A 21,218-nucleotide genomic window follows, 5' to 3' on the forward strand; every position below is an offset into this window, starting at 1 on the left:
CAAGAATCTTACTGTGTGTTATTTTAGAGAGAAAAATCCTTTGGACTGTTTGTGTGGGACTCCTTTAATGGCCACAGAGGCCTTGACCTTCAATAAATTACTCAGGATTTTTCCCTGAAGCAGCTCACAAGTTGCTTTTAGCCTCTGGCAGATTCACCTTTGGGCTCATCTGCTGCCTTCCTTGTATTTAATCTGAAGATTAGGTGATGCTATTTCTGATGAGGGCTGGGCAGACCTAGCTATTAACCTTTCACTGGAGAGCCAAGACGCCATTATCTGTGAGCTGATAAGAGCTATCCATAAAGCTCTGATTAAGCACCAGAATTTAACTTACTTTTCTTCTTACGATATGCTCATAAATCCAAGCCAAAAGGAGTTGTGTTTATGTGCAGTTATGTGTCATGCCAGCTAAGGCAGGTAGCAAGGCTTCACGGAGAGCCAAGGTGAGTGCTTGTGGGCTGGAACATAGCTGTGCCTCCTCATTGCCTCCTGGAAAGGGTGGGTTAGCCTGAGCAGGGACAGGCTGAGGAATTTCCTGCTGCATCAGCCTGATCCCCAGAGTGCTGGGCAGGCTGGTGCTCCCTGGGCATGGCTTGCTCGAGTGTGTCCTGAGTGAGGAAGTCTTTTGCATTAGTAACCGTGCTCTGCACCAAAACAGAACGCAGGTAGGAGTTGTGGTGTCTGGTCCTAATTGCAAAATGCCATGTTGTTGAAAGCCTAATCGCCCTCCGAGCAGGTGTGAGAAGCAGGACAAGGCCAGGAGGGCAGAATTCAGAGGCGTGTCGGGGTGCTCTCAGCCTGTGCTCACACCTAGCAGCCTCCACCTGCCCTTTGCGTCAACCTCGGCTCTTACCTGATATTTCAAGGTGAGTAGCTACAAAAAAGATCTGGTGGGCGTTGGGAAGAGGCTGGTGAAAGGAAACAAGTGCTATTTGGTATTGCATCCAGCAGCGTGGGGATGTCCCTGAGCCGGAGGAGCTTAGCCAGGGCTGTCGGGGTAAGTGCTAGGCCACAAAGGGATGTGCCAGCCCCTGCTCGAAGGAACAGACCGTAGAGGAGATCTGCTGTGGAGCACCAACAACAGAATAAAATGCAGCCAGTGGAAAACATCCCCACAAGTACAGTGCAGCAGTTAGCATCGTCCGTATCTGCCTGGATATACGTTTTGCAGAGTCGCAATCCAGCCTCCTGTGCCTTACAGATAAATAAATACACCTGATAAAAGTGGTAAAGCTGAGACACCGGACGGAGGGAAAGGTGGTGGTTTTAAAGCACTTTTTTTTTGGTAAAGACCGTTTGGAAACTTCCTGTGACCTAAAGCCAAACCTCTGCCACCAGAGCTAAGAGCACAAAGTGGTTTTGCAGCATTAGGAGGAGAAAGGCCTCGAGGAGGGAGCAAGCTCGGGTGATAAAGGGATATTGCTGGGGAAGAGAAAGCTTCTGCCGAGCAGTTTGGAAGGCCTGTGCGTGTTATCTTTCCCAAACACAGGGATTTTGTTGGGGCTTAGCTTTTATTTGCTCTTTCCCACCCACACCGATGTTCCTGCAGCACCCAGCAGAGGCCATGGTGTCCTCCTGCAGCGAACCCCTGGAAAACCCCACAACTTTTGCTCCTTGGAAACTGCCTCCTCTTTGGCTTCATCTCTGGGGGGAGCTGCAGCCTTCTGCAGGGGGGCTGCACTGTCCTGGTCCCTCCTGCACCCCCTGCACTGCGGGAGGCTCAGCCTGCAGGTCCTGCTGCCCCAAGGGATGGCCTGAAAAACGGCTCATCCACCCCAGGGGCTGCCCTGGAGGCTCACCGGGCACCCTACGAGGGAGCGCTGGCCTTTCAGCCCCAAGGGCTTGCATTTGGAGGGTGGAGGGGGGCTAACGCCCCATGGCTGCCTGAGCCACGGCCTGGTCTCAAGCCAAGAGGTGTCAGGTCCTGAGGGAGAGAGAGGGTAGGGAAGGTACTAGGATGGGGGAAAATCTAGAGGGAGAAACTCGGCCCCACGTAAATAGGGGTCACCTGGATAAGTCTGCGGGGGGGCTGAGGCAGCCGTGCTGCTCCTAGGTCTGCCCGGGAGCAGGCAAACAGTCCAGGCCGTTCTCCGACCCCGCCGAGGAATCCCGGGAGGAGCGGCCCTGGAGAAAGCGGATGATTTTGTCGATCGTGGCCTCCTGGTACTCGTGGGACCATCTGCGTTTGAGAGGAAACCCAAAGTTAACTTTTTTTTGTGTGAGATGCCACGAGCCAGCTCAGCGCATGTCAGCCAGGCGGCCGTCCCCCTCCCTGCACCCCAGCTCCCCGGGAGCACCCCTTTTCCCCTCGGGGAATGCAGAAACACCGGGTGCCACAGCAAAACCCCTTCCCTTTGGGGAACGCAGGGCAGGAGGGCTGCGGGCAGCTCGGGAAGATCCTGCCTGGAGGACCGGGGGGCTGAGGACGGGCGTCCTCCATTTGGCAATGGGGTGGCAGCTCCGCGATCCAGAGCAGAACCACGGTGGGGACCTTTGCTCCCTCATGCCCCGGAGTATCTGAAGTGACTCAGCTCCCCTTTGGCCTCTTCTACCTCCCTCATCTCCCCAGTTTCCTTGTGCTCTTTGCTACTGCTTATGCAAGCCGTCCTCTCCTCGTGTGGAGGAATCAGCCCCGCGGGGCCCGGTTCCTCCCACTTACTTGATGCCATTAAATTTCAGGACGGCCCTCATGTCCTTGGGGAGGGTTTCTGGGTCAGGCCACTCAAAATGGTCTGTAACGGGTACAATGTTCTTGCCAGAGTTCAGGGCCGTCACAATCTCCTGCAGGAACACCGAGTGCTCGGGGTTAGGGCCTGCGCCACCCCACCGCCACCGGGCCCCCCACCCGTTGGCGTCTCCCACCTTGTGCACCCAGTCCTTGCACTCGGGGTCCGCCATGCACTTATCCAGCGCGTTGGGCGAGAGGACCAGCACGAAGTTACGGGCGCTCAGGACGCTCTGGATCAGCTTGTCCTCGAACTTCCCTGCCTCCAGCTTCTCCACATCGATGAAGACGCTGAAGCCGTGCAGCTGCAGGTGGACCTTCAGCAGGCTGGGGGGCGAGAGGAGACGGCGCCCGGGCTTCGTGTGCTGTCCCACCACGTCGGCCAAGACGTTGTGAGACCGAGGAGCAGCAGAGGGCACGGTCCTTGAGGTGCCAGCTGCCAGCCCAGCCCGCTTACAGGCGGCTGGGCTCGTGGGGAAGATAAGGAGCAGGCCACCAACACCCTGCTGCCACCTCCTGCGGCTCCACCGGCACAGTGCAAGAAGAGGGTGAGGCAGTGGCACAGGATGGCAGCGATGGGACTGGGAATTTGCAGGATCACCGTGTAGTTTCGGTGCTTTAGTCCCCACCTGCACAGCAGATTTTAACAGCCTCCCCCCACCCCTTCATGTTTTTGTCCCAGCGCCGTGACGCTGCCCGCAGCACCCACCTGGCCAGCTGCGAGCCGGTGCTCCTCCGGTAGCTGATAAACACATCAGTGCCATCCGACGCAGTTTGCAGCGTTATAGGGGAGTGAAGCATTTCTAAAGCACAAGGAACAGCGAGCAAAAATTACAAAAACGCCCCACCACTCATCCCAAACAACCCCCCAGCGCTCGTCCCCGCGCAGCCGGCGGCGGCACCCGCACCCCTGGCGGCGGAGAGGATGCGGACACGGTGGAAGCCGGTGGCGATGTGGCAGTCGTCCTGCAGCTGCTGCTCCGTCACGCGGTGCAGGAAGCTGCGGTTGATGCCGCAGGTCAGCAGGTTGTAGGTGTACTGCCGAAACCGGGGGTCGATGCCGCCCAGCCAGTCGGCCAGGTTGCTGCGGTCGCAGGTGGAGTAGTTGGCGAAGGTTTTCAGCTCCGTCAGCTCCCGGAAAAACCTGGCAGAGGGGAAAGGAGAAGCATGGGGGAGGCCCCCTTCCCCTGCTGGACCAGGAAAGACAGAGAGATGTTTGGTAGCACGTCTTTAGCTGCGTCAGAGGGTGTGCGCCAACGTGCCGTGGTGCAGAATGAACAAAATGGGGACAAAAGTTTGCGTGGCTCTGGTTGTGCTGGTCCTCAGGGCGCAGAGGCACGAGGAGCTTGGCTAAAGGATGAGGAGATCTGTAAGTTTACCCCCTTCTGGGTAACCTGCAGCATCCTGCCTCAGTTTCTATGCTATCGCTGGCCTCTCCGCACCCCACACCTGCATGCGCATCCTCTGGGTCGCATCCTGCTCTGGAAAAGCCCTGGCAGCCCGGGTTTCCCATTTGGGGAATCCCTCTTCTTGTCCTTGCAAGAAAAGGAAGGCGCACACCTTCGCCCTGGCTCTGCCAGCGTGCCCTGCTAGTGCTCTTACCTCTTGCGGGTGATGCTGGAGCCCATCCCCAGGTCCTCCTGCAGCTCCTCCTCCGTCAGCCTCAGGAGAATGTCCCCGTCCACCTGGTGGTCCTGCCGAGAGAGATCCAGGCTGGAGACCCAGACCTGTGGGGTCTGGCTGGCACCACGCTCAGGCCCGTGGGACTGATGGAGGCCTGGCACCCACAAGAGCCCTGTCCCCGAATATTTGGGCTAAATTTTCTCTCTGGGACAGCAGCCCCTGCTCGGTGCATGCAGGGGGAGGTGGGAGAGGACGGCAGGGTCACCCAGTGCTGATGTGTGCATGGGAAACCTCTGGGGTGAGATTTTTGCACCTCTGCTGCGGGATGGGGCAGAAGGGCCCCCGCTGGTGCCCCCGCCCCATCACGCAGCCCTACCAGGAAGCTCTGGCAGTATTTGTTGAATCCGATCTGCTGCAGCCACGTCTGCACCTCGCAGGGCTTCCAGTTGGGCACCGTGGGCAGGATGCGCCGAGGAACCTCCTCCCCTATCATGCGCAGCACCTTTTTGGCCAGGGAGGAGGTGGTGCTGCTGGTGGAGTAGCACACCACCCGCTTCAGGCTCTGCGTGGCCCCGATCTCGCTGAAAATCTGGGGACACAGAGGGAAGGAGCATCACTTTGCTTCCCCAACCCCGTGCTGGGTGAGCTCGGGGGGGCACAAACCACATCGGGATGGAGTGGCAGCGCCTTTCCCTTTTGGCACCTCCTCCTTCCCCGGGGCCGACCTCCCCTTTTACCTTGGTTTGCTTCTGCCTGGTTTTGATGGCAGCCTCGGCGCACAGGTAGAAGGCAGCGATGCACTGCGCCTCCAGCCTCGAGCTGTCCAGCAAAGGGACCAGGCGCTGCAGGTCCTCGGCCGTCCTGCCCTGGCTGCTGTCGCTGCTGCCCAGCATGCGGCAGGCGAAGCGCTCCGGGTCCAGCGAGGCGATGAAGGGCTCCACGAGCGCCAGCGTCCCCGAGCGCTCCACCTCCTTCTCGATCTCCTTGTTGGTGGCCAGCACCGTGATGGCCAGGCAGGCGTGCAGGCGGATCAGCTCGTCGTCCCGGGAGAACACCAGCGGGAAAAGCCACTCGGCCGTCCTCTTCTCGATCATCAGGCGCTGGTTGGCCTGCCCGCCGTGCATGGCGCAGTTGGCCAAGGCCATGGCGCAGTGGCGCAGCACGACGGGGTCCGTCCAGCGGCACCAGTAGAGGATGGCATCCAGGCCCCCGTCGGAGATGAGCTGGGAGCAGGTCTCCTCCGTGTGCTTGAACATGTGCTCCAGGATGCCGGAGACGCTCTGCGCCAGCGGGGGGATGTCTCGCTCCTTGGCTAAATTCAGGATCACCCCCAGACCGATCCGAGCGATCCGATCCCTGCGGGAAGGAGAGGTGCAGGTGGGTGAGGGGCAGGTGGGACCGCACGGACCCCCCCAAAGCCTTGGTGGTGAGTGCCCCACGGCAGCCAGGTGTCTCCCTGTGGGTCTCAGCTGCCAGATGTGCCACCAGGCTGTGGCACAGCGAGATGTGACGGGCCTTGGAGGAGGTGATCACAGTGCCCATCTCTCCAGCTCCGGGTGAGACACGTGTAGGAACCAGCAGTGCGGGGTGGGCTAAGGCCAGGCAGATCTGTTCAGCCAGCTCTCCTGTGAGCTGCTTCGTGCTCTGGGCTGAAAACCTGTTTGCCCCCAGCCAGCGCTCCCCTCTGGCTGCTCTGTCACCTGCTGGGACACGGCCACGCACAGCCCTGTGCTGTCCTGCATGGGGACCAGAACAAGGTGCCTGGATGTGGCCGTGCCCAAAAGGTGTGGGCTGGAGAAGGGGGAAACATCGAGCACTTGGCTGCCCTGTGTGAGGAACAACGCTCTCCTGGCCTTAGACACAAATGATTTTAGTGGCTCTGCTCCATTTGCAAGCACAGTTCCCCGGTGCTGTTCCCACAGAGCCCAAACCCTTGATGGCAGTGACGTGTTTGCCCCCCAGCGATGCTGGGGCCGAGGGCACCGCAGCCTCCCCACGCTGGCAGGCAGGACGGGCGTTTCTGGGAAGCCCACGTGGCTGGGGCTGACCTTGGGGCAGATTTGGCAGCAAACGCTGTGGAGAGCTCTGGAAAAAAAAAAAAAAATCCTGCATCCTGCAGCTGGCTCCCAGCTCAGCCAGGGGGCAGGTGGCAGCCACAGCCCCCAAGGTGAGCAGTGAGGGGCTGGGGGCTACAAACTGCTCACAGGGCAGAGATGGCCTCTCCAGCAGTGCTGTCTCCTGCCAGGAAGATAAGTGCTGCGCTCAGCCCGTGCCAGCGGTTTCCTGGGATTAATTCCACCCTAATGGACTTGCCCAATTTAGCCGCTGCTCCTTTTTCCTGCCACGGCACTCACCGGGGGCCAGGCTGCGAGTCCACGACCCGACAGCACCGTGCGTTGTGCCTGAGGCTGGGGCAGGACCGTGAGCTCTGGCCAGGCTTCCTCAGCGTGCTCCCAATGTGCTGGTTTGGGGCAGGCCGGGCTCGGGCGCACTGTGCCAAAACTGGCTGCCCGGCCCCAAAAATGGAGCCTCAGGAGCTGTCTGCTGATTTGGGGTTTGGGGCAAAGGGATGAGCAGCGCCCACAGGGATGGAGAGGAACCCTGGGGCTGTTCAGGTGGTGGCTGTGCGCTCAGGTGTGCTGGGTGCCCCGTGTGCATGGTTGTGCATGCCTCGTGCACACACGTGTGCGCACACACTCCGATCCGTGCCGATGCTCTGGCAGAGCCAGCTGCGTGCCCTCACCTGTCCCGGGGCGCAGTGAGTGCATCTCCAGCCTCTGATCTAGGAGCCACGGGCTGGGGGCTCCCAGGGCCACCAAACAGCCCCCTCCTTACGGCCTCCACTCCACCCCGTCAGCAGCAGAAAGTCTCTGGGCACCAGCTCCATCCTCTGTGGTTAAGGCTAAGGGGTTGTTGCGCCTCTCACCCTCTGTATCAGATGCTCTGGGCCAGCCAACCTGCCCCAGCTCACCCACAGAAAGCTTTTTGGGGACACCTGGGTGGCCCTAGGCTGGGGGTGGCTCATGAGGACACCCCGCTCCTCACCAGCATCCTCTGTGCTGGGGCTGCTCCTGCTCCTCCAGCCGCGGGTCAGGGCATTGCCCAGGAACCCCACATGCAAGTGGGGGGCTGCAGAGGGGTTTGGTGAGCTGGGAGCGCCCGGAGCAGGGAAATGTGAGGGGCACGGGTGGAAGAAATCCCTGCTGCGTGAGGCAGGGAAGGTTTTTTGCAGACTCACCTGTTTTCTGCCACCAGGATCTGCTCCAGCAGCTTCCCCGCCTGGCACTTGGTCTCCAGCTCCGCCGTGTAGAGCAGGTTGAGCAGCAGGTCCAGGCCTCCCTCCAGGCGGATCACGTCGCACAGCACTTTGGCCACGTCCCTCCCCAGGGTGGGCATCCCCCAGGCCTCCTCCACCAGCTGGAAAACCTCGCCGATGGCCTGCCTCAGCTCGCCGGGGCCGGCCGCCTGCTTGGCGCAGGCGATGGAGCGCTGCAGGGCGGGCAGGATGCGCTCCAGGGCGGCCCGTACGTCCGTGTTCACCCCGGGAGAAACCTCACGGCGCTCCCCGGAGCTGCCAGCAGCCCAGCACCCCGCCTGGCTCACGCACTCGGGCACCTCCAACCTCTCCACGCCCGACATGGCGAAGAGGCGGCAGAGTTTGTAGACGGAGACGAGCAGGGTGAGCACCATCCGCAGCCCCTAGCGCAGCATCCTCAGCGCCCACCGGGCCCGCCAGGAACAGACAATGGCTCCTGTTGTGTTTTTTTTTTTGGAGGGGACACCCCCTGAGCTGTGTGGGGTGGGGCTGGAGGGGGAAGATGGAGCTGGAGGCGATGGCACAGCCGCCTCGCCAGGGCCAGGCTCAGCATCCCAGCTCCCCAGCAGCTGATGTCACCCGCGCCAGGCGCCGCCTCTCCAAGGAGGGGCTCCTCCGCAGCAGCCCCCTCCTCGCTGCAGATGCTCTGCCAGACCCCTAGCCCTCCTCTCGCAGCTCCTGCTGTCCCCCCATCACCCCCAGGGACCCCCCTGTTGCCCTTGTGGCCGATCTCCCCGGGATTCTCCGTACCCAGAGCCGGGGAAGGGGGCGCAGGGCGATGGCACGGCGGTGGCCGTGGTCACGGCGTGGCTGTGGCCCTCTTGGCTCTGTGGCTTGGGTTTATTTTGCATCATTGTGGTGGGCCGAGCAGTTCCCCTGGCCATGGCGGAAATTCAGAGCAGCTCTTCTGGGTGGGCTCGGGATTTGCATTATAAAAGACAAGAGCAGAGGCAGCCTGGGCCCCTTTTATTTTCCTTTTTCCAGGCCGGACGTGCTCAGGGCAGAAATGCTCGGGATGCTGCTCGCCAGTGCTGGGAGGAGCAGCTTAAATCCTTGGCTCCAAAAGCAGGCTGCTGCCGGCTCAGACTGGGACTTAAATTCAAGTTGAGGTTTTAACGCCACGGAGCCTCTTTTAATCCTCCCTGAATCCGATACGCGGGGACAGACGCAGGAAGGGGACCTCAGCTCACGGCAGCAGACAGCAAACGAGGCGACCTGAGCAGCGCAGGACTGCGGCAGCCCCTCGGCACAGAACAGTAAGAGATTTCCTGATAAGCTCTTATCAGTCCCGGGGCAGCGATAGGGGTGGCGGTGCGGCACGGCGGGAGGGTTGGCTGCCTCCGAGGGGGCAAAAATCAAACCCTTCCCTTCGGCTCCCCCCTGACAAGCCCCGAGAGCTTTGTTTCGCTTCCTTTTGCTTTTGGGGAGGGATTTCAAGCAGCAGAGATCTGCCAGGAGGTTGGTGGGGGCCAGGAGGAGCCAGAGGGCAGATGGTGAGCTTGGGACGAGCTGATCAGCAGGAGCAGCTCCAAGCCCAGCCCTTCCCATCCCAGCCACCCCAAAAGCCTCGCAGGGCTCGCACCAGGGGTGACACAGCCGGGACCGAGGGGCAGGAGGGGTCAGAGGGGGGCTGCAGGTGAAGCCCTGCCCCATTAGCCCGCTGCTGGTGCCTCTCCAAGGCTCTCCCTGCGGGTGGAAGCGCGTTTCTCAACACCAAGCTGGACTCTTCCCAGCAAAGGTGGGAGCAGCCAGTGCCGGGAACTGCCCTCGGCAGAGGCAAAGCCCGTGGAGAAGAGGGCAGCGGCACCGCCAGCCTGCTCGGTGTCTTCTCTCCCCAAAACCTGTCACTTTTTGAAGCCCATCGTGGTGACGCTGCCACCCCGGGCTGGGCAGAGCCCAGCAGAGCTCCTGCCCCGGCAGGGGACCTGCTGGAGGTGGCGTTGCCATCGCCTCGTGCGCTTTTGCTCCTTGCCCCAATTAAATAACCATCCCGGAGTTATCAGGAGCTGTCGAAAGAGCTGAGTCGACATTAATTAGTAACTGAAAAGATTTGTCGGAAAGGGAATGATGGGAGCAAAATACACAGCCTTTTGTTTGCCTACCGCAGCGAAAGCGCACGGGGCTTCCCCTCTGCCACCCGGCCACTCACCCCCAGCCCCTGCTCCGTGGGCGCAGCGGTGCCAGCGGCCCCATCCCGCCCCTGCCTCCCTTGGGGCTCCCCACTTCTCCTTCCAGCCTGTCTGCCATCGAGAAAATCCCTCAAACCCCCCGAAAAATGGTGCTGTTCTGGGAAAGCATAACCCGGAGCTTTTCCCTTTGCCCTCGGAGTACTGCTCGAGCTCAGCTCGTGCTGCGGGGGGGAGCGGGCAGGGGCAGCGAGCGCCTCTGCCCCATCTCCCTCCTCGTTGACCTTGCCCTGTTTGCTTTCCCCGGCCGGGGCAGGCTGAGCAAACAGCGGATGCTGGGGCCCCGACGACGGCCACGCTCCAGCCCGCTCAGTCGCAGGAGGGCTGCGCTCCCGGCTGCCCACCATGAGGCTGCTGCTGCCTGTCCTGGCGCTGGCCCTGCTCGCCCCGGCCCGTGCTGCTGAAGGTGAGCCCCTTCAAGGGGACGTGGGGACGGGGTGACGGTGGGGGTGTCCTGGGTGAATCCCCCCCAGCGTGGTCCTGCACGAAGCGGGCACCGTGGCTGCGTGGGGGGGAGTGGGGAGCGGCACCCCCGTAGCCCCCAGGGGTGGGTGCCCGTGTTGGGTGCCCTCAATCTGGATGTGGCCACGGCTGCCTTCACCCCGCGGTGCTCCTTCTGTGCCCGGTGTCCCCTGCAGAGTCCTGCGAGGGTCGCTGCGATGAGGGCTTCAACTCGCTGCAGAAGTGCCAGTGTGACACCCTCTGCGTGTACTACCAGAGCTGCTGCAGTGACTACTCCACCGTCTGCAAAACCAAAGGTACCGGCCCCGCCACCCCCCGTGCTCCTGCCACTGGTCTCGGGGACCTCAGGGTTCCCAACAGCGTCCCAGGCCACCAGCACCGGCTCCTCTCTGCACACTCCCGTGTCCGCAGGGGGATGGCAGGGCTGGGATTTGGCACTGGGGTGCTGCTGTGCCGGGGTTTTTCGGCACCCAGCTTGGTGCCATGGGGCTGGGAGCACCCAAACCCTGCGTGGGGACACCCGGGGCTCCCTGGAACTGACCTGTCCCCTCCTGCAGTGACCCGGGGAGATGTCTTCGCCTTGCCAGAGGACGACTACCTGGACTACGACCTCCCCATCGACACCGGCACGGAGCCACCCACCAGGCCGGCAGCGCCCACAGGAGCTCCCACGGAGCCCCCCACGCCCCTGCCCACGGTGTCGGAGGACGAGTGGGGCACCGAGGAGCCGCTGTTGGAGACGGAGAGACCTGTGCAGGAGCTGCCCACCACCTCCGATGGGGTCACGGATGAGGATGAAACCGAGGAGCTGTGCAGCAGGAAACCTTTCAACGCCTTCACCGACCTGAAGAACGGATCCCTTTACGCCTTCCGAGGTACCCCGGGGGCCCTTTCCCCGGCACGTCCTGCCAAGCTGGCATCCCACCTCTCACCTCCCTCCTCCCCTCTCTCTGTAGGGAAGTATTTCTACGAGCTGGACAAGAGCAGCGTGCGCCCCGGCTACCCCAAACTCATCAGCGATGTCTGGGGCATCGAGGGCCCCATCGACGCAGCCTTCACGCGCATCAACTGCCAGGGCAAGACCTACCTCTTCAAGGTGAGTCCCCAAATCGCCATGGCTGTCCCCAGAGCACCCGTGCCCGGGGACTCCACACCGCTTTGCTGACCCCCCCCCGATCCCATCACGCCCCCAGGGCAACCAGTACTGGCGCTTCGACGATGGGGTCCTGGATCCCGGGTACCCGCGCAACATCTCCGATGGCTTCGAAGGAATCCCCAACAACATCGACGCCGCCTTCGCCCTCCCGGCGCACAGCTTCCACGGCAACGAGCGGGTCTATTTCTTCAAGGGTAAGGCACGAAACCTCCCCCCCTGCTGCCCGTGGGGGCCGTGAGTGCCCCAGCAGGGCGCTGACGGCCCCGTGCCCATCCCGCAGGCAGGTACTACTGGTCCTATGACTTCGCCCACCAGCCCACGCAGGCCGAGTGCGAGAAGTCCTCGCCCTCCACCGTGTTCAACCACTACGCCTTCATGAACCGCGACAGCTGGGAGGACATCTTCCAGGTCCTCTTCGGCAGCAGGATGAGTAAGTGCAGGGCCGGGACGCGGCACGGTGCCAGGCTGTGCGTGGGACCCCCCCTCTGCTCCGACCCCCTGTGCTCAGCCCGCATCCCACCCCTGCCGAGCCCCTCACCAGTCACTCACACCGCAGCCTCACTGTTGGGGCTGTTTATTCCCACTGAGGCTCAGGATGCTGTAGGAAACCCCAACCCCAGGCAGGAGAAATGAGAGAAGGGGAAGAGGAGAGGGCGCTCAGCACCAGCAGGGCTGTTCCCAGCCTTGGGGTCCCTTTGGACCCCCTTTATGCCACGGGACAGGCGCTGGGGGCTGTCTGTGGGGCTGATGTTGGCTCCTGCATGTCTCTGCCCCCCTCCTAACTCACCCTCTGCCTCCCTGCCAGTCGGGGCGAGCGGCCCGCGGTACATCAGCAGAGACTGGCGGGGGGTCCCTGGGCAGCTGGACGCTGCCATGGCCGGCAGGATCTACGTGGCGTCGCAGCAGCCCCGCCGGAGGAAGTCCCGCCGCCAGCGCAAGAGGTACAAGAGCCACCGCTCGCTGCATTTGGGGATCTGGAGCTGGCTGCATAACGACTCCGACTCCATGGACGCCGAGAGCGACTGGCTGTCGGGATCCAAGTGCGAGACCCTGCAGAGCGTCTACTTCTTCGTCGGGGGTGAGGCTGGGGAGCTGCAGGGACCCCCGTGGGGCTGGGGGGGGGCTCCTCTGGCTCTGCGCCATCCCTGAGCTCCAGAACACCGTGGGGCTGGCAGTGAGGGCTGGTAGTGCCCCCAAAGCCGTGCTGACAGCCCCCTTTCCCCCTCTCCCAGACAACTACTACCGCGTCAACCTGCGCACCAAGCGCGTGGACCTGGTGCAGCCCCGCTACCCACGCTCCATCGCCCAGTACTGGCTGGACTGCCCGCAGCCCGGGGAGGAGAGCACCTGAAGAGGGCCCAGCACCACGGCCCGGAGCTAGACAGCAATAAACCACGAGCGCCGTGCAGGCTGGAGGGTCGGTCTGGCTGTCTGGCTGTCTGTCGGGGTGAGATGGGCCACCCGTGGGCCGTGCGGTCCTCGTGGTCTGTTGTGCCCCGGGGGGCTGTGGTTGTGCCCCTGGTTGCAGCCAGGCTGGGGCTGGTTGCAGGGTGCGGGGTCCCCTCTGCTGGTCCCGGCTCCGGTGAGGCTGTGGCTGCTCAGATCTGCTCCGCCAGCCACCCCAGGGCCTCTTCCCACTGCGGCAGAGGGACGGCTCCGGCGGCTGGCAGCCGGGAGCCACCAGGGTCAGGTCTCCAGCCCCCCAGGATCTGGCCCGCAGCCCTATAGGGCAGGTGCCAGACCCCGAGGCTCTGCCCGTCCCACCCCGCTCACCTCCGGGCTCCAGCAGACCTGGCCCTGGCCATGGCGGGGCCGAAGGCTCGACCCTTCTCTCGGGGCTGGGCTCCCGGCTGTCCCGTGGCACCGTGTGCCGCCGAGACAAGCTCCTGCTCCTTCCCCAGCTCCTGCCATGAGGAAAACCCCAACTTTCTGCCTCCCCACGTCCTCGGGGCTTTCCTGATGCCCCAGGGATGGCCCCATCCCCATCTCTCACCGCTTTCCCTGGTGTGGCCGGGAGCTGGGCAGAGCCACGTCCTCCTGGCCGGGCAGCGGGATGCCAACGGGGACCGGCTGTGGCACGGGGAGCCCCGGCAGCACCTGGGGGCCGAGCGGAGCTGTGAGGGTGCTGCTGTGCCCTGCCTGCCCCATCCAAAGGGACACGAAACATACCTGGGGCACGAGGGCATCGGGCAGCCCGGGGCAGCACTGGGGGCAACCGGAGGCAGGAGGCAGTTTCTGCAGGAGGGAGAGGGCAGCGGGTGTTGGTGCAGGCTCCCTGCAGCCCCCACGGGGTGCCCGGGGTCCCCGTGCTCACCGGCAGCTGGTGCCCGGAGGTGGGCATCGCGTGGGGCTGCTGGAGCTGCGTGGGGTGGCCGAGTGGGACGTGGGTGCTCCGGAGAGGGACCCGGCTGCCGCAGGAGCTGCGGGGGGCTCTGTAGGATGGGATGTCACCGCCAGGGTCTGGGGACTTGTGGGGCTGCCTGGGGAGCAGGGAGGGAGCAGGGCAGGGCATGGGAAGCCTGCAGAGAGCCTCCCAGCCCTGCCTCCAGAGCCTCCCTGGGGCAAACATCCACATCCCTCAGAGGCAGGCACTGAGTGCTGCACAACCGGGGGGCTCTCCGGCTCCTGGAGTCCCTTTTTGTGGGTCCTGCACGTTCCAGCAGGACCCCCCCATACCTGAGCTGCTCGTTCTCCACCACGAAGTCCCGCAGGAGGCCGTAGAGGCTGGGCCAGGCTGGGGCTCCCTCCGCCAGGAGCTGCCCTTCAGGTGGGGAGCAGCGTGGCCCCCCGGGGCCGGACCTGCCCGCCCAGCCCGGCTGTGCCCCCAGCCTCGGGGGGGTCCCCAGCACCTCCCCGCTCCTCGTGGGCACCGTGGGCAGGCAGAGCTGCTGGCGCAGGGAGAGGTTCTCCAGCTGCAGGGCCCGGATCTCTTCCTCCAAGCTTTGCAGCAGCTTCTCCCGGGGGACCTGGGAGCACCAAGGGGTGGCTCGGGGAGGGTCCCGGCGGCGGGGCCGAGCATCCTGCCCCTGCCCGCAGCCCTACCCTGTTGGCCATGGGTCTGGTGGTGACCCTGCGGGCCCGGCTGGCGTAGTGCAGGGTGCTCAGCGTCTCCGAGAGGCAGCGCGAGGACGGGGAGATGCAGGCGACCTGCCGACGAGGAGGAGCAGCAGGTGAGCCTTCCCCTCCGTGGCTCCGTGCACCCCAAAACCCCCCTGCCCAGCCTCTTCCACGCACGTACCATCAGCGTGACGCCCCAGCCGCCCAGCGAGCGGGCCAGCAGCCGGGTGAGCTTGCTGTCCCTGTAGGGGATGTGCGTCCGCTTCCCCTGGGGCTTGGCCAGCAGGGAGATGCAGTGTCCTGCGGGAGGACGAGCCACAAAATAAAACATTGGGGCTGTAACGGGGTTTGGCAGCTGCTGCAGGGGGTCCCCAGCTCTTACCCAGCGCCAGCAGGCTGCGGTTGATGTTGTTGGCCTCCACGCACAGCTCCCCGGTGGAGCCGGTGTCCTTCACCCGCTCGCTGCCGGCCAGGTCCACGAAGCACAGCGTGCCCTGCTTGCTGGGGCTGCTGCTGGGCTGGAGGGGGGAAAACATACCCTGCGGGGTCACACCCTGCTCCTACATCCCTCCTGCCCCTTCCCTGTTACCCACTGTGGTTCTCAGCCCCACCAAAACGTCCTCGGGGAGAGGAGGACGCAGCCGGAGAGCCAAATCCCCCCCCCCCAGCCCTCCCCTTTGTGCCCGGAGCAGGATTTGTGCTCACGGCTCGGCTGCGGATGCGGATGGTCAGGAGAGCGTGGCTGCGGCTCGAGTGCTTGTTGAGGGCGTGCGCAGAGGTCCGGCGCCTCCGGGAACCTGCCGGGATGGAGAGCTGCAGGGGGGGCACGCCGCCCCCTGCCCGGCACCACCACCACCACCACCACCACCACCAGGTCCAGCACCTCCCAAATGTGCCCCCCCGGCATGGTCCCAGCCCCGGCACCTTGCAGGAGGAGGTCGATGATGGTCTCCAGGCTCTCAAAATCCACGCTCAGCTGGTTCTCGGCGTAGAAGCCGCGGGTTTTGCTCCAGCGCAGGGGCAGGGCGCACGGTGGCCCCGGGCTCAGCAGGTCCCTGACCTGGGGAGGGGACAGACGGACGGATGGCAGAGGGGGGGCAGTGGGGATGGTGCAAGAGGGTGGCGGGGGGCCAGGTGAGCGCTTACCTGCTCGTTGTAGATCTCCAGGTAGGAGGCACTGAGCGCCAGGCCGGGGCCGTGGCTGCGGCTGTGCTCCAGGAGGCAGGCGAAGGATCTCTGCATCAGCCCCAGCACCGCCGGGGCCTCGCTCTGCGGAGACCGAGGGGGTCACGGCGCGTCCTCACCCCCCACCCCAGGCCGTGAGGAGCCCGTCCTGCTCTCGAGGCCGCCGCTGTACCTGCCCCAGAGGCCCCATCAGGGTGTAGGTCTTCCCCGAGCCCGTCTGTCCGAAGGCGAAGACGGTGCAGGAGAAGCTGGAGAAGGAGGGCGAGCCTCAGGCACGGCCGCGGGGCTGCGGTGTGGAGATGCCACCTCCCGGCCCCAGCCTGGCAATGCAAACCTCCCGCTGAGGCCTGCACGGCTCCTGGGTGGTGGGGATATGGGGCTGGGGGGCTCCGGGGGGGGCTCACCCATCGATCGCCAGCTCCACCAGCTGCCTCATGCCGCTGCCCTCGAACACGGCCTCCTGCGAGGCGCCCGCATCGAAGACGGCGCTGAACCCGAAGGTGGCGTCGTGCCTGGCCGCGCTCACCTGGGGACGGTGGCGGTGGTTTTTTTTTTTGGGGGGGGTCCACGGCTCCTGGACCCCGTGGGGAGGTGGCACTTACATGGACGGTGCCGTCGCCCAGGCTGTGCACCACCCGCCGGTCCCCTCGGCGCGTCTCCGTGCAGGTCAGCGGCCGGACCCTAATGTGGGGGGACACAGAGGTGGCACCATGTGGGGACCCCCGCTGCGCCCCTGGATGAGATGAGGTTGATGTTTTGTCTGGTCCCTGCTGTGTCCCCAAGCCTGCCACGTCCCCCTTACCTCAGCACCACCCTCAGGCGTGTTTCTCTGCCCTCCACGGGTCCCTCCTGCTCCGCTCCGGGGCTCCTTGGGGGAAAAAAAAGGGGGTGCGGGGTGGTGGGTGACCCCACAGCGGGGCACCCCCAAGGAGAGGGACCCCCAGCCATGCTCCTGCTTTCCTCCTGTCCCCGCTGCACCCCAGCACCTGGCAGAGGACGGCGTGCAGCTTCCCCCACATACCCACACGGGGCCACCCCATTCCCCCCACCCCAGCATTTTTAGGGTCCCAGCTCCCCTCCCAGCCACCCAGGCAGCCACGTTGGCTGCTCAGGCCCCGGTCGCTGTGGCACGGGGTGGCCTCGGTCCCCTCTGTCCCCCGTGGACTTACGCTCGCTGCTGGCCCCGTGGCAGCGTTCTGGGCCGTGCGCCCCGTTGGGGCTCCATTCGCCCCCCGCACCCCTCACTGGGGGCGGCGGTGGCGGCGCCCGCTTGGCCCCACTGGGAGCCACCGCGCAAACTGGTACCACGGCTCGGTTAAACATTCACCCGTGCCAGCCCCGCGGGAGAGCCGTGGTGACACGGGGGGGGGTTGGAATGAGGCTGGGGGCAGGCGGCGGGTGCTGCATGGGGTCGTTTTATCCCGGGGAGGGGGCTCGGGGGGGCTGCGGTGTGAGCTGGGCTCCCCAGCGGGCTGGTGCTGGATCCCCCGAGCCCCCTCCTTGGTTTGGGTTCCTCTGGGTGCCCCCTTTTTTTGGGGTGAGCCGTCGAGGGGGGGGGCAGTGCTGGGAGCTGGGGGGGTTCCTGGGGGCTGGAGGTGCTGGGGGCCTGTAGGGTGCTGCCGTCGGGGGGCACCGAGCGGGGAAGCATCCCCGGGAGAGAACCGGGGAGGGGAGAGCTGGGGGGGGCCCGGTGAGCACCGCCCGCTCGGGGCGGTCCCGGTCTCCCCCCCCCTCCTTCTCCCGGGAGGGGATAAAAAGCGGGGTTGGCGGTGGCGCTGGGGGGGAACCGGGCAGGATGAGCGCGGCCCCGGGCACCTCCCGCGCCCCCCAGGCGCTGCTCCGCTTCCCCGACGGGGCGGGCGGACCGGGAGGGGGAAAAGCGGCGGCGGCGGCGGCGGTGGGGGGGGGAAAACCGGTCCCCGGGACCCCCGGGGGGGCCACGGAAGAGGCGGCGAACCACGTTCAGCCGGGGGCAGCTGTGGGAGCTGGAGCGAGCCTTCGCCGCCGTGCCCTACCCGGACATCGCCACCCGGGAGCGCCTGGCTGAGCTCACGCAGCTGCCCGAGGCCAAGATCCAGGTGAGCGGGTCCGGGATCCCCCCCCAGCCCCATCCCCCAGACCCCACTCCTCACCCTACAGGCCGTCCCCAAGCTCCCTCTGTCCCTCCCGGTGTCTCTTTGCCTCCCCCCAGGTCTGGTTCCAGAACCGCCGTGCCCGCAGGATCCGCAGCGCCAAACCGGAGCCGCCACCGTCACCGCCCGGGGAGCGGGACCTGCCCGCGGTGCCCCCCGACGGCACCGTCCCCGTCGTCCCCGGCCCTGTCCCTGCGTTGCCAGCACCCCACAGCCCCGCTCGGGGCCTCCCCACCTCGCTGGGCTCCATCTCCGACCTCATCTACAGCGCGGCCATCACCAACCTGGGTGAGCCGTAGCCACAGCGGGGTTTTCGGCCCCAATTTGATGAGGGTGCGGAATTACCGCCGGGCCCCGCGCTCCCTGCGGTGCCATCCAATACCCTAAATGCCAGCGAGGCCGTGGCGGGGCCGGCTCCCTTTAATCCCGCCTAATCTTTGGGAGAAATACCTTAATCTGAGGCAGGATCCGCGGATGATTGCGGCGCGGCCGCCCCTAATCCGCGGGCATGCTCGCAGGTGCCGGTGGATTTCCCCGTATCGGATATTACAGCGTGCTGCCACAGGGGCTTAGCTGCCATCGAGCACTAATCGCCGTGTCCCACCCCGGCGTTCTGCCCGCCTGCCAGGTGTTTTGCATCCCCCCGGGGTCCAGCTGTGCCCCCTCCTCGCCACAAGGACCTGGTGGGTTCCATGAGCAGGGTCTTTCACCCTCAGAGGGGGATCTGGGCAATTTTTGGCACCCCCAGGTGCAGGAGAGGCGATGTGGCAGCCCCCAAAGCGACCCTTTTCCTATGTGAGGGCTCGGTACGAGCTCCACAGAGGGGCTGCCTGTTTGCTGAGCGTTTGGGGTCAAGGCCAGCTGGGTGCTGACCCCACAGGACCCAATCTATGGGGATGGGGGAAAGCGCCCATCACCAAATGTAGGCAGGGGCAGGTCACGAGTGAGTAATGAGTGAGTAACGAGTGAGTAATGCGCTCCTTAAAGTGTGCAGGGGACCAGGTGGGAGCAGGGAGGACAGGCAAAGCGCGGGCACCGCGTCCTGCAGGAGGGAGCACGATGCGGGGCGCGGGGGGAGAGGGAAGCTTCGTGGCAGCGCTGGCTCTGAGGTGCCGACTCAGCGCCGCACGGTCGCAAACACGAGGTTATTTATTTCCAGAACGAAAGCACAGCAGCTTCACAGAGCTGGACCAGCACCAGCTCACGCTCCTCTCCGTGCTGGGGTGGTAAAAGTTCACAGCCGGCCCCTCTTTGCTCTGCGGCTGTGGGATTTTTCAATCCCCCATTCATCTCAGGAACGTTCAGGTCCACCAGCTGCCAACGCAGAGATAAACCCGCCCCAAACCAACGCCTCCTGGGGCGGCCCAAAGCCTCCAGCACAGCGCGAGCACCGCAGCTCGGGGGTTGCACGTGGTTACAGCTTCCCCAGGTCCCCTTCGAGGGTCCGCACCATGACGTAGAGCTCCGCCAGGCCAACCACCGAGGCCACGATTACCGCCGAGAGGACGCGCTGAGGACACAAAACGAGAGCAGTGACCACGTGTGAGCGGTGAAGCTGCTGCTGGGTGCTGGGGAGCGCCTGCTGCTCCTGCCTGAGGGGCTCACTCACCGCCGCGGTCTCCGCGAAGACGTACTGGCTGCCCAGGTAGGTGCAGGCGAAGGCGGCCACCACGGTGACGATGTAGTTGAAGACGGTGATGACCACGGCTTTCACGGAGCGAACTGGGGAGGAGGGAAAAGAGGATTGCTGTTAGGTAAGGCTGGGGGCACGCTGCAAAACTGCTGAGTGAATCTGCCTGCGACGGCCTCCGCTGGGCTGCAGGAAGGCTCGAGAACTCACCTTGCCTCCCAAAGTCAGCCAACGTCCCACCTCGGTTCATGTCCTAAAGGAAGGGATTAAAACAACTCGTGTTTTGTTGTGTTTTCATGTTAACTGCAGAATAAAAGCAATACCAAAACCCTGTCCTGTCCCCAAGGCCCAGTTGGAAGTTTGGGAAGCTCCCCTGGGGCCCTCCACAGAGATTTCTGTATTTATGCTTGTGGTCTGATTCGGTGACAAGAAAAAGGGGTAACTTTAAATCAAAGCTTTTATTGGAGTTTGTGTTCTCCTACATGGAGTCTGTGGGTTTGTCTGAGAGACCCTAGGGGGTCTCACCTTGTCATCTGTGTTCACAACTGGCTTGTCAAAACGGTCGCTGTCCCTGAAGATCTCACTCAACCCAGTTTTTACTTGGGCATGAATGAGCTCACTTTAAAGTAAAGTAAATATAGAATAGTTCAGAGAATGGCTGCACAAATGCTCACAGCAAAAAATTGACCTAGGATGCTTGGTCTCCCACATCACAACCTGACATCTTTCAGCACGGAGAGCTGCTCCAAGTCCCTGTCTTCTATTCCACTCTCCCCATAACCCCGCCCTGCCTCTCTGGCCTCAGCACCAGACCTACTGTCCCCAGTATTCACAGCGTGAGCTCCTCAGGTCCCTGCCCCCTCCCCTCTGCACTGCATTCATTCTATGAGGAAAATTTATTTGGCTGTCGGATTGCTTTTGGCCATGCTTTTGAGGATGAATCACGATGGGGCAGTCGGCAATGCACAGACACAGAGGGCAGCATCACGGGCTTAGAAAGCTAAGCAACTCCTGTTCTTCACACCAGTACCAGCCTGAAGATGAAGGTGGCTAACACTGCTGTGACAGGGCAGGGTGTTTTTTTTGCCTTTAGGACATTTGGATTTTCTTTCTCCTGGCTGAACCGTCTGCATGCGGGCCCCTCACCTGGCCGGTGACGTTGCGGGTCATCCGCCGGTACTCCTCGTTGGCCAGCTTGGCCTTGATCCTCTCCAGCCGCGCCACCAGCTCGGGGTTCTGGGGGCAGAGCACAGCTCCCGTCAGGGCTGGGGGGCCGGGGGGCTCCCGGCCTGACCCCGGCCCCGGCCCTCACCTACCCGCGGCTGCACCGGCACCTCGGGCACGGCGATCTCGCTGCCTTCCAGGAGCTGGTAGAGAAACAGCGGCGAGCCTGCGAGGGGGGAAACATCGAGATTAACGGATTTTAACGGCTTTTAACGGATTTTAACGGACACCAACGGCAGCGCGGCCTGGCCGAGCAGGCCCCGCACAGCCCACCTGCCTCCCTTAGCCCGCTGTGCAGCCTCCTCAGCAAGCTGAACGGCACCAGGCCACCCTCAGAGCCCACAGCGTCCCGCAGCTCCTCCCGCAGCTCGGCGGGGAGCCCGGCCAGCTCCTCTCCTTCCACCGCTCCCCTCAGGCGCGGCCCGGCCCTGACGGCGGCCGCCATCTTGCGGCGCCCTCCTCCCTTCACCTAGGCGACGAGGGGAAGGGCGGAACCATAGAGACGAGCGGGCTAGAGCGTCG

At 64.0% G+C, this 21,218-nt stretch overlaps 5 protein-coding genes across 8 annotated transcripts; 2 read left to right on the forward strand and 3 right to left on the reverse strand.

The window, feature by feature from the left end:
* Window positions 1–1,780: 1,780 nt before the first annotated feature.
* SARM1 (sterile alpha and TIR motif containing 1) lies at window positions 1,781–8,447 on the reverse strand. The gene is made up of 9 exons (XM_068656322.1): window positions 7,587–8,447; window positions 5,086–5,704; window positions 4,725–4,937; window positions 4,328–4,419; window positions 3,634–3,869; window positions 3,435–3,528; window positions 2,863–3,052; window positions 2,660–2,781; window positions 1,781–2,179 (listed from the first exon to the last, which is right to left on the reverse strand). Exons 1-9 carry the CDS (start codon window positions 8,036–8,038, stop codon window positions 2,050–2,052), a joined length of 2,148 nt encoding a protein of 715 aa, XP_068512423.1. The 5' UTR covers window positions 8,039–8,447; the 3' UTR covers window positions 1,781–2,049.
* A 337-nt stretch (window positions 8,448–8,784) lies between these two features.
* Window positions 8,785–19,796, forward strand: VTN (vitronectin). 3 transcript variants are annotated; one of them, XM_068656330.1, is made up of 9 exons: window positions 8,785–8,920; window positions 10,107–10,256; window positions 10,489–10,608; window positions 10,870–11,187; window positions 11,269–11,408; window positions 11,506–11,662; window positions 11,749–11,898; window positions 12,274–12,546; window positions 19,327–19,796. In XM_068656330.1, the coding sequence occupies exons 2-9, from the start codon at window positions 10,196–10,198 to the stop codon at window positions 19,386–19,388; spliced, it is 1,281 nt and encodes a 426-aa protein (XP_068512431.1). In that variant the 5' UTR covers window positions 8,785–8,920; window positions 10,107–10,195; the 3' UTR covers window positions 19,389–19,796. The 3 variants fall into 3 exon arrangements, with proteins under 3 accessions (XP_068512431.1, XP_068512428.1, XP_068512429.1); XM_068656327.1 differs by lacking the exon at window positions 19,327–19,796 and adding an exon at window positions 12,701–12,888 and having other exon boundaries at window positions 8,787–8,920; XM_068656328.1 differs by lacking the exons at window positions 8,785–8,920; window positions 19,327–19,796 and adding an exon at window positions 12,701–12,888 and having other exon boundaries at window positions 10,097–10,256.
* Window positions 12,027–17,032, reverse strand: KIF12 (kinesin family member 12). Of its 2 annotated transcripts, none has more exons than XM_068656323.1 (17): window positions 16,880–17,019; window positions 16,513–16,578; window positions 16,313–16,391; window positions 16,115–16,236; window positions 15,883–15,958; window positions 15,672–15,794; window positions 15,450–15,585; window positions 15,231–15,322; window positions 14,908–15,043; window positions 14,707–14,825; window positions 14,511–14,615; window positions 14,145–14,434; window positions 13,783–13,948; window positions 13,638–13,703; window positions 13,462–13,565; window positions 13,242–13,372; window positions 12,027–13,105 (listed from the first exon to the last, which is right to left on the reverse strand). In XM_068656323.1, the coding sequence occupies exons 1-17, from the start codon at window positions 16,933–16,935 to the stop codon at window positions 12,846–12,848; spliced, it is 2,127 nt and encodes a 708-aa protein (XP_068512424.1). In that variant the 5' UTR covers window positions 16,936–17,019; the 3' UTR covers window positions 12,027–12,845. The 2 variants fall into 2 exon arrangements, with proteins under 2 accessions (XP_068512424.1, XP_068512425.1); XM_068656324.1 differs by having other exon boundaries at window positions 12,922–13,131; window positions 16,880–17,032.
* Window positions 17,352–18,813, forward strand: SEBOX (SEBOX homeobox). The gene is given in 3 exon segments (XM_068656334.1): window positions 17,352–17,636; window positions 17,638–17,788; window positions 17,902–18,813. Coding segments are annotated over 3 exon segments (522 nt in total). The 5' UTR covers window positions 17,352–17,505; the 3' UTR covers window positions 18,142–18,813.
* On the reverse strand, window positions 18,969–21,188 carry TMEM199 (transmembrane protein 199). Its single transcript, XM_068656333.1, has 6 exons — window positions 20,970–21,188; window positions 20,789–20,862; window positions 20,619–20,708; window positions 19,683–19,725; window positions 19,452–19,564; window positions 18,969–19,352 (listed from the first exon to the last, which is right to left on the reverse strand). Exons 1-6 carry the CDS (start codon window positions 21,139–21,141, stop codon window positions 19,257–19,259), a joined length of 588 nt encoding a protein of 195 aa, XP_068512434.1. The 5' UTR covers window positions 21,142–21,188; the 3' UTR covers window positions 18,969–19,256.
* Window positions 21,189–21,218: the final 30 nt, after the last annotated feature.

This window comes from Anas acuta, chromosome 19 (genome assembly GCF_963932015.1).
Source record: "Anas acuta chromosome 19, bAnaAcu1.1, whole genome shotgun sequence".
NCBI classification, from domain to species: domain Eukaryota; kingdom Metazoa; phylum Chordata; class Aves; order Anseriformes; family Anatidae; genus Anas; species Anas acuta.

Coding starts and splice junctions, on each gene's coding strand:
- SARM1 (XM_068656322.1), bottom strand. CDS start 8,038: ATGGTGCTCACCCTGCTCGTCTCCGTCTACAAACTCTGCCGCCTCTTC. Junction 3,870..4,327: donor TCCAGCATCACCCGCAAGAG/GTAAGAGCACTA, acceptor CCCCTCTGCCAG/GTTTTTCCGGGAGCTGACGG. Junction 2,180..2,659: donor CTGAAATTTAATGGCATCAA/GTAAGTGGGAGG, acceptor TCTCAAACGCAG/ATGGTCCCACGAGTACCAGG.
- VTN (XM_068656327.1), top strand. CDS start 10,196: ATGAGGCTGCTGCTGCCTGTCCTGGCGCTGGCCCTGCTCGCCCCGGCC. Junction 10,257..10,488: donor CCCGGCCCGTGCTGCTGAAG/GTGAGCCCCTTC, acceptor TGTCCCCTGCAG/AGTCCTGCGAGGGTCGCTGC. Junction 11,899..12,273: donor CCTCTTCGGCAGCAGGATGA/GTAAGTGCAGGG, acceptor CCTCCCTGCCAG/TCGGGGCGAGCGGCCCGCGG.
- KIF12 (XM_068656323.1), bottom strand. CDS start 16,935: ATGGAGCCCCAACGGGGCGCACGGCCCAGAACGCTGCCACGGGGCCAG. Junction 15,586..15,671: donor TGGAGATCTACAACGAGCAG/GTAAGCGCTCAC, acceptor TCCCCTCCCCAG/GTCAGGGACCTGCTGAGCCC. Junction 15,044..15,230: donor TCCGCATCCGCAGCCGAGCC/GTGAGCACAAAT, acceptor TCCCCCCTCCAG/CCCAGCAGCAGCCCCAGCAA.
- TMEM199 (XM_068656333.1), bottom strand. CDS start 21,141: ATGGCGGCCGCCGTCAGGGCCGGGCCGCGCCTGAGGGGAGCGGTGGAA. Junction 20,863..20,969: donor CAGCGGGCTAAGGGAGGCAG/GTGGGCTGTGCG, acceptor CCCCCCTCGCAG/GCTCGCCGCTGTTTCTCTAC. Junction 19,565..19,682: donor GGCTGACTTTGGGAGGCAAG/GTGAGTTCTCGA, acceptor CCTCCTCCCCAG/TTCGCTCCGTGAAAGCCGTG.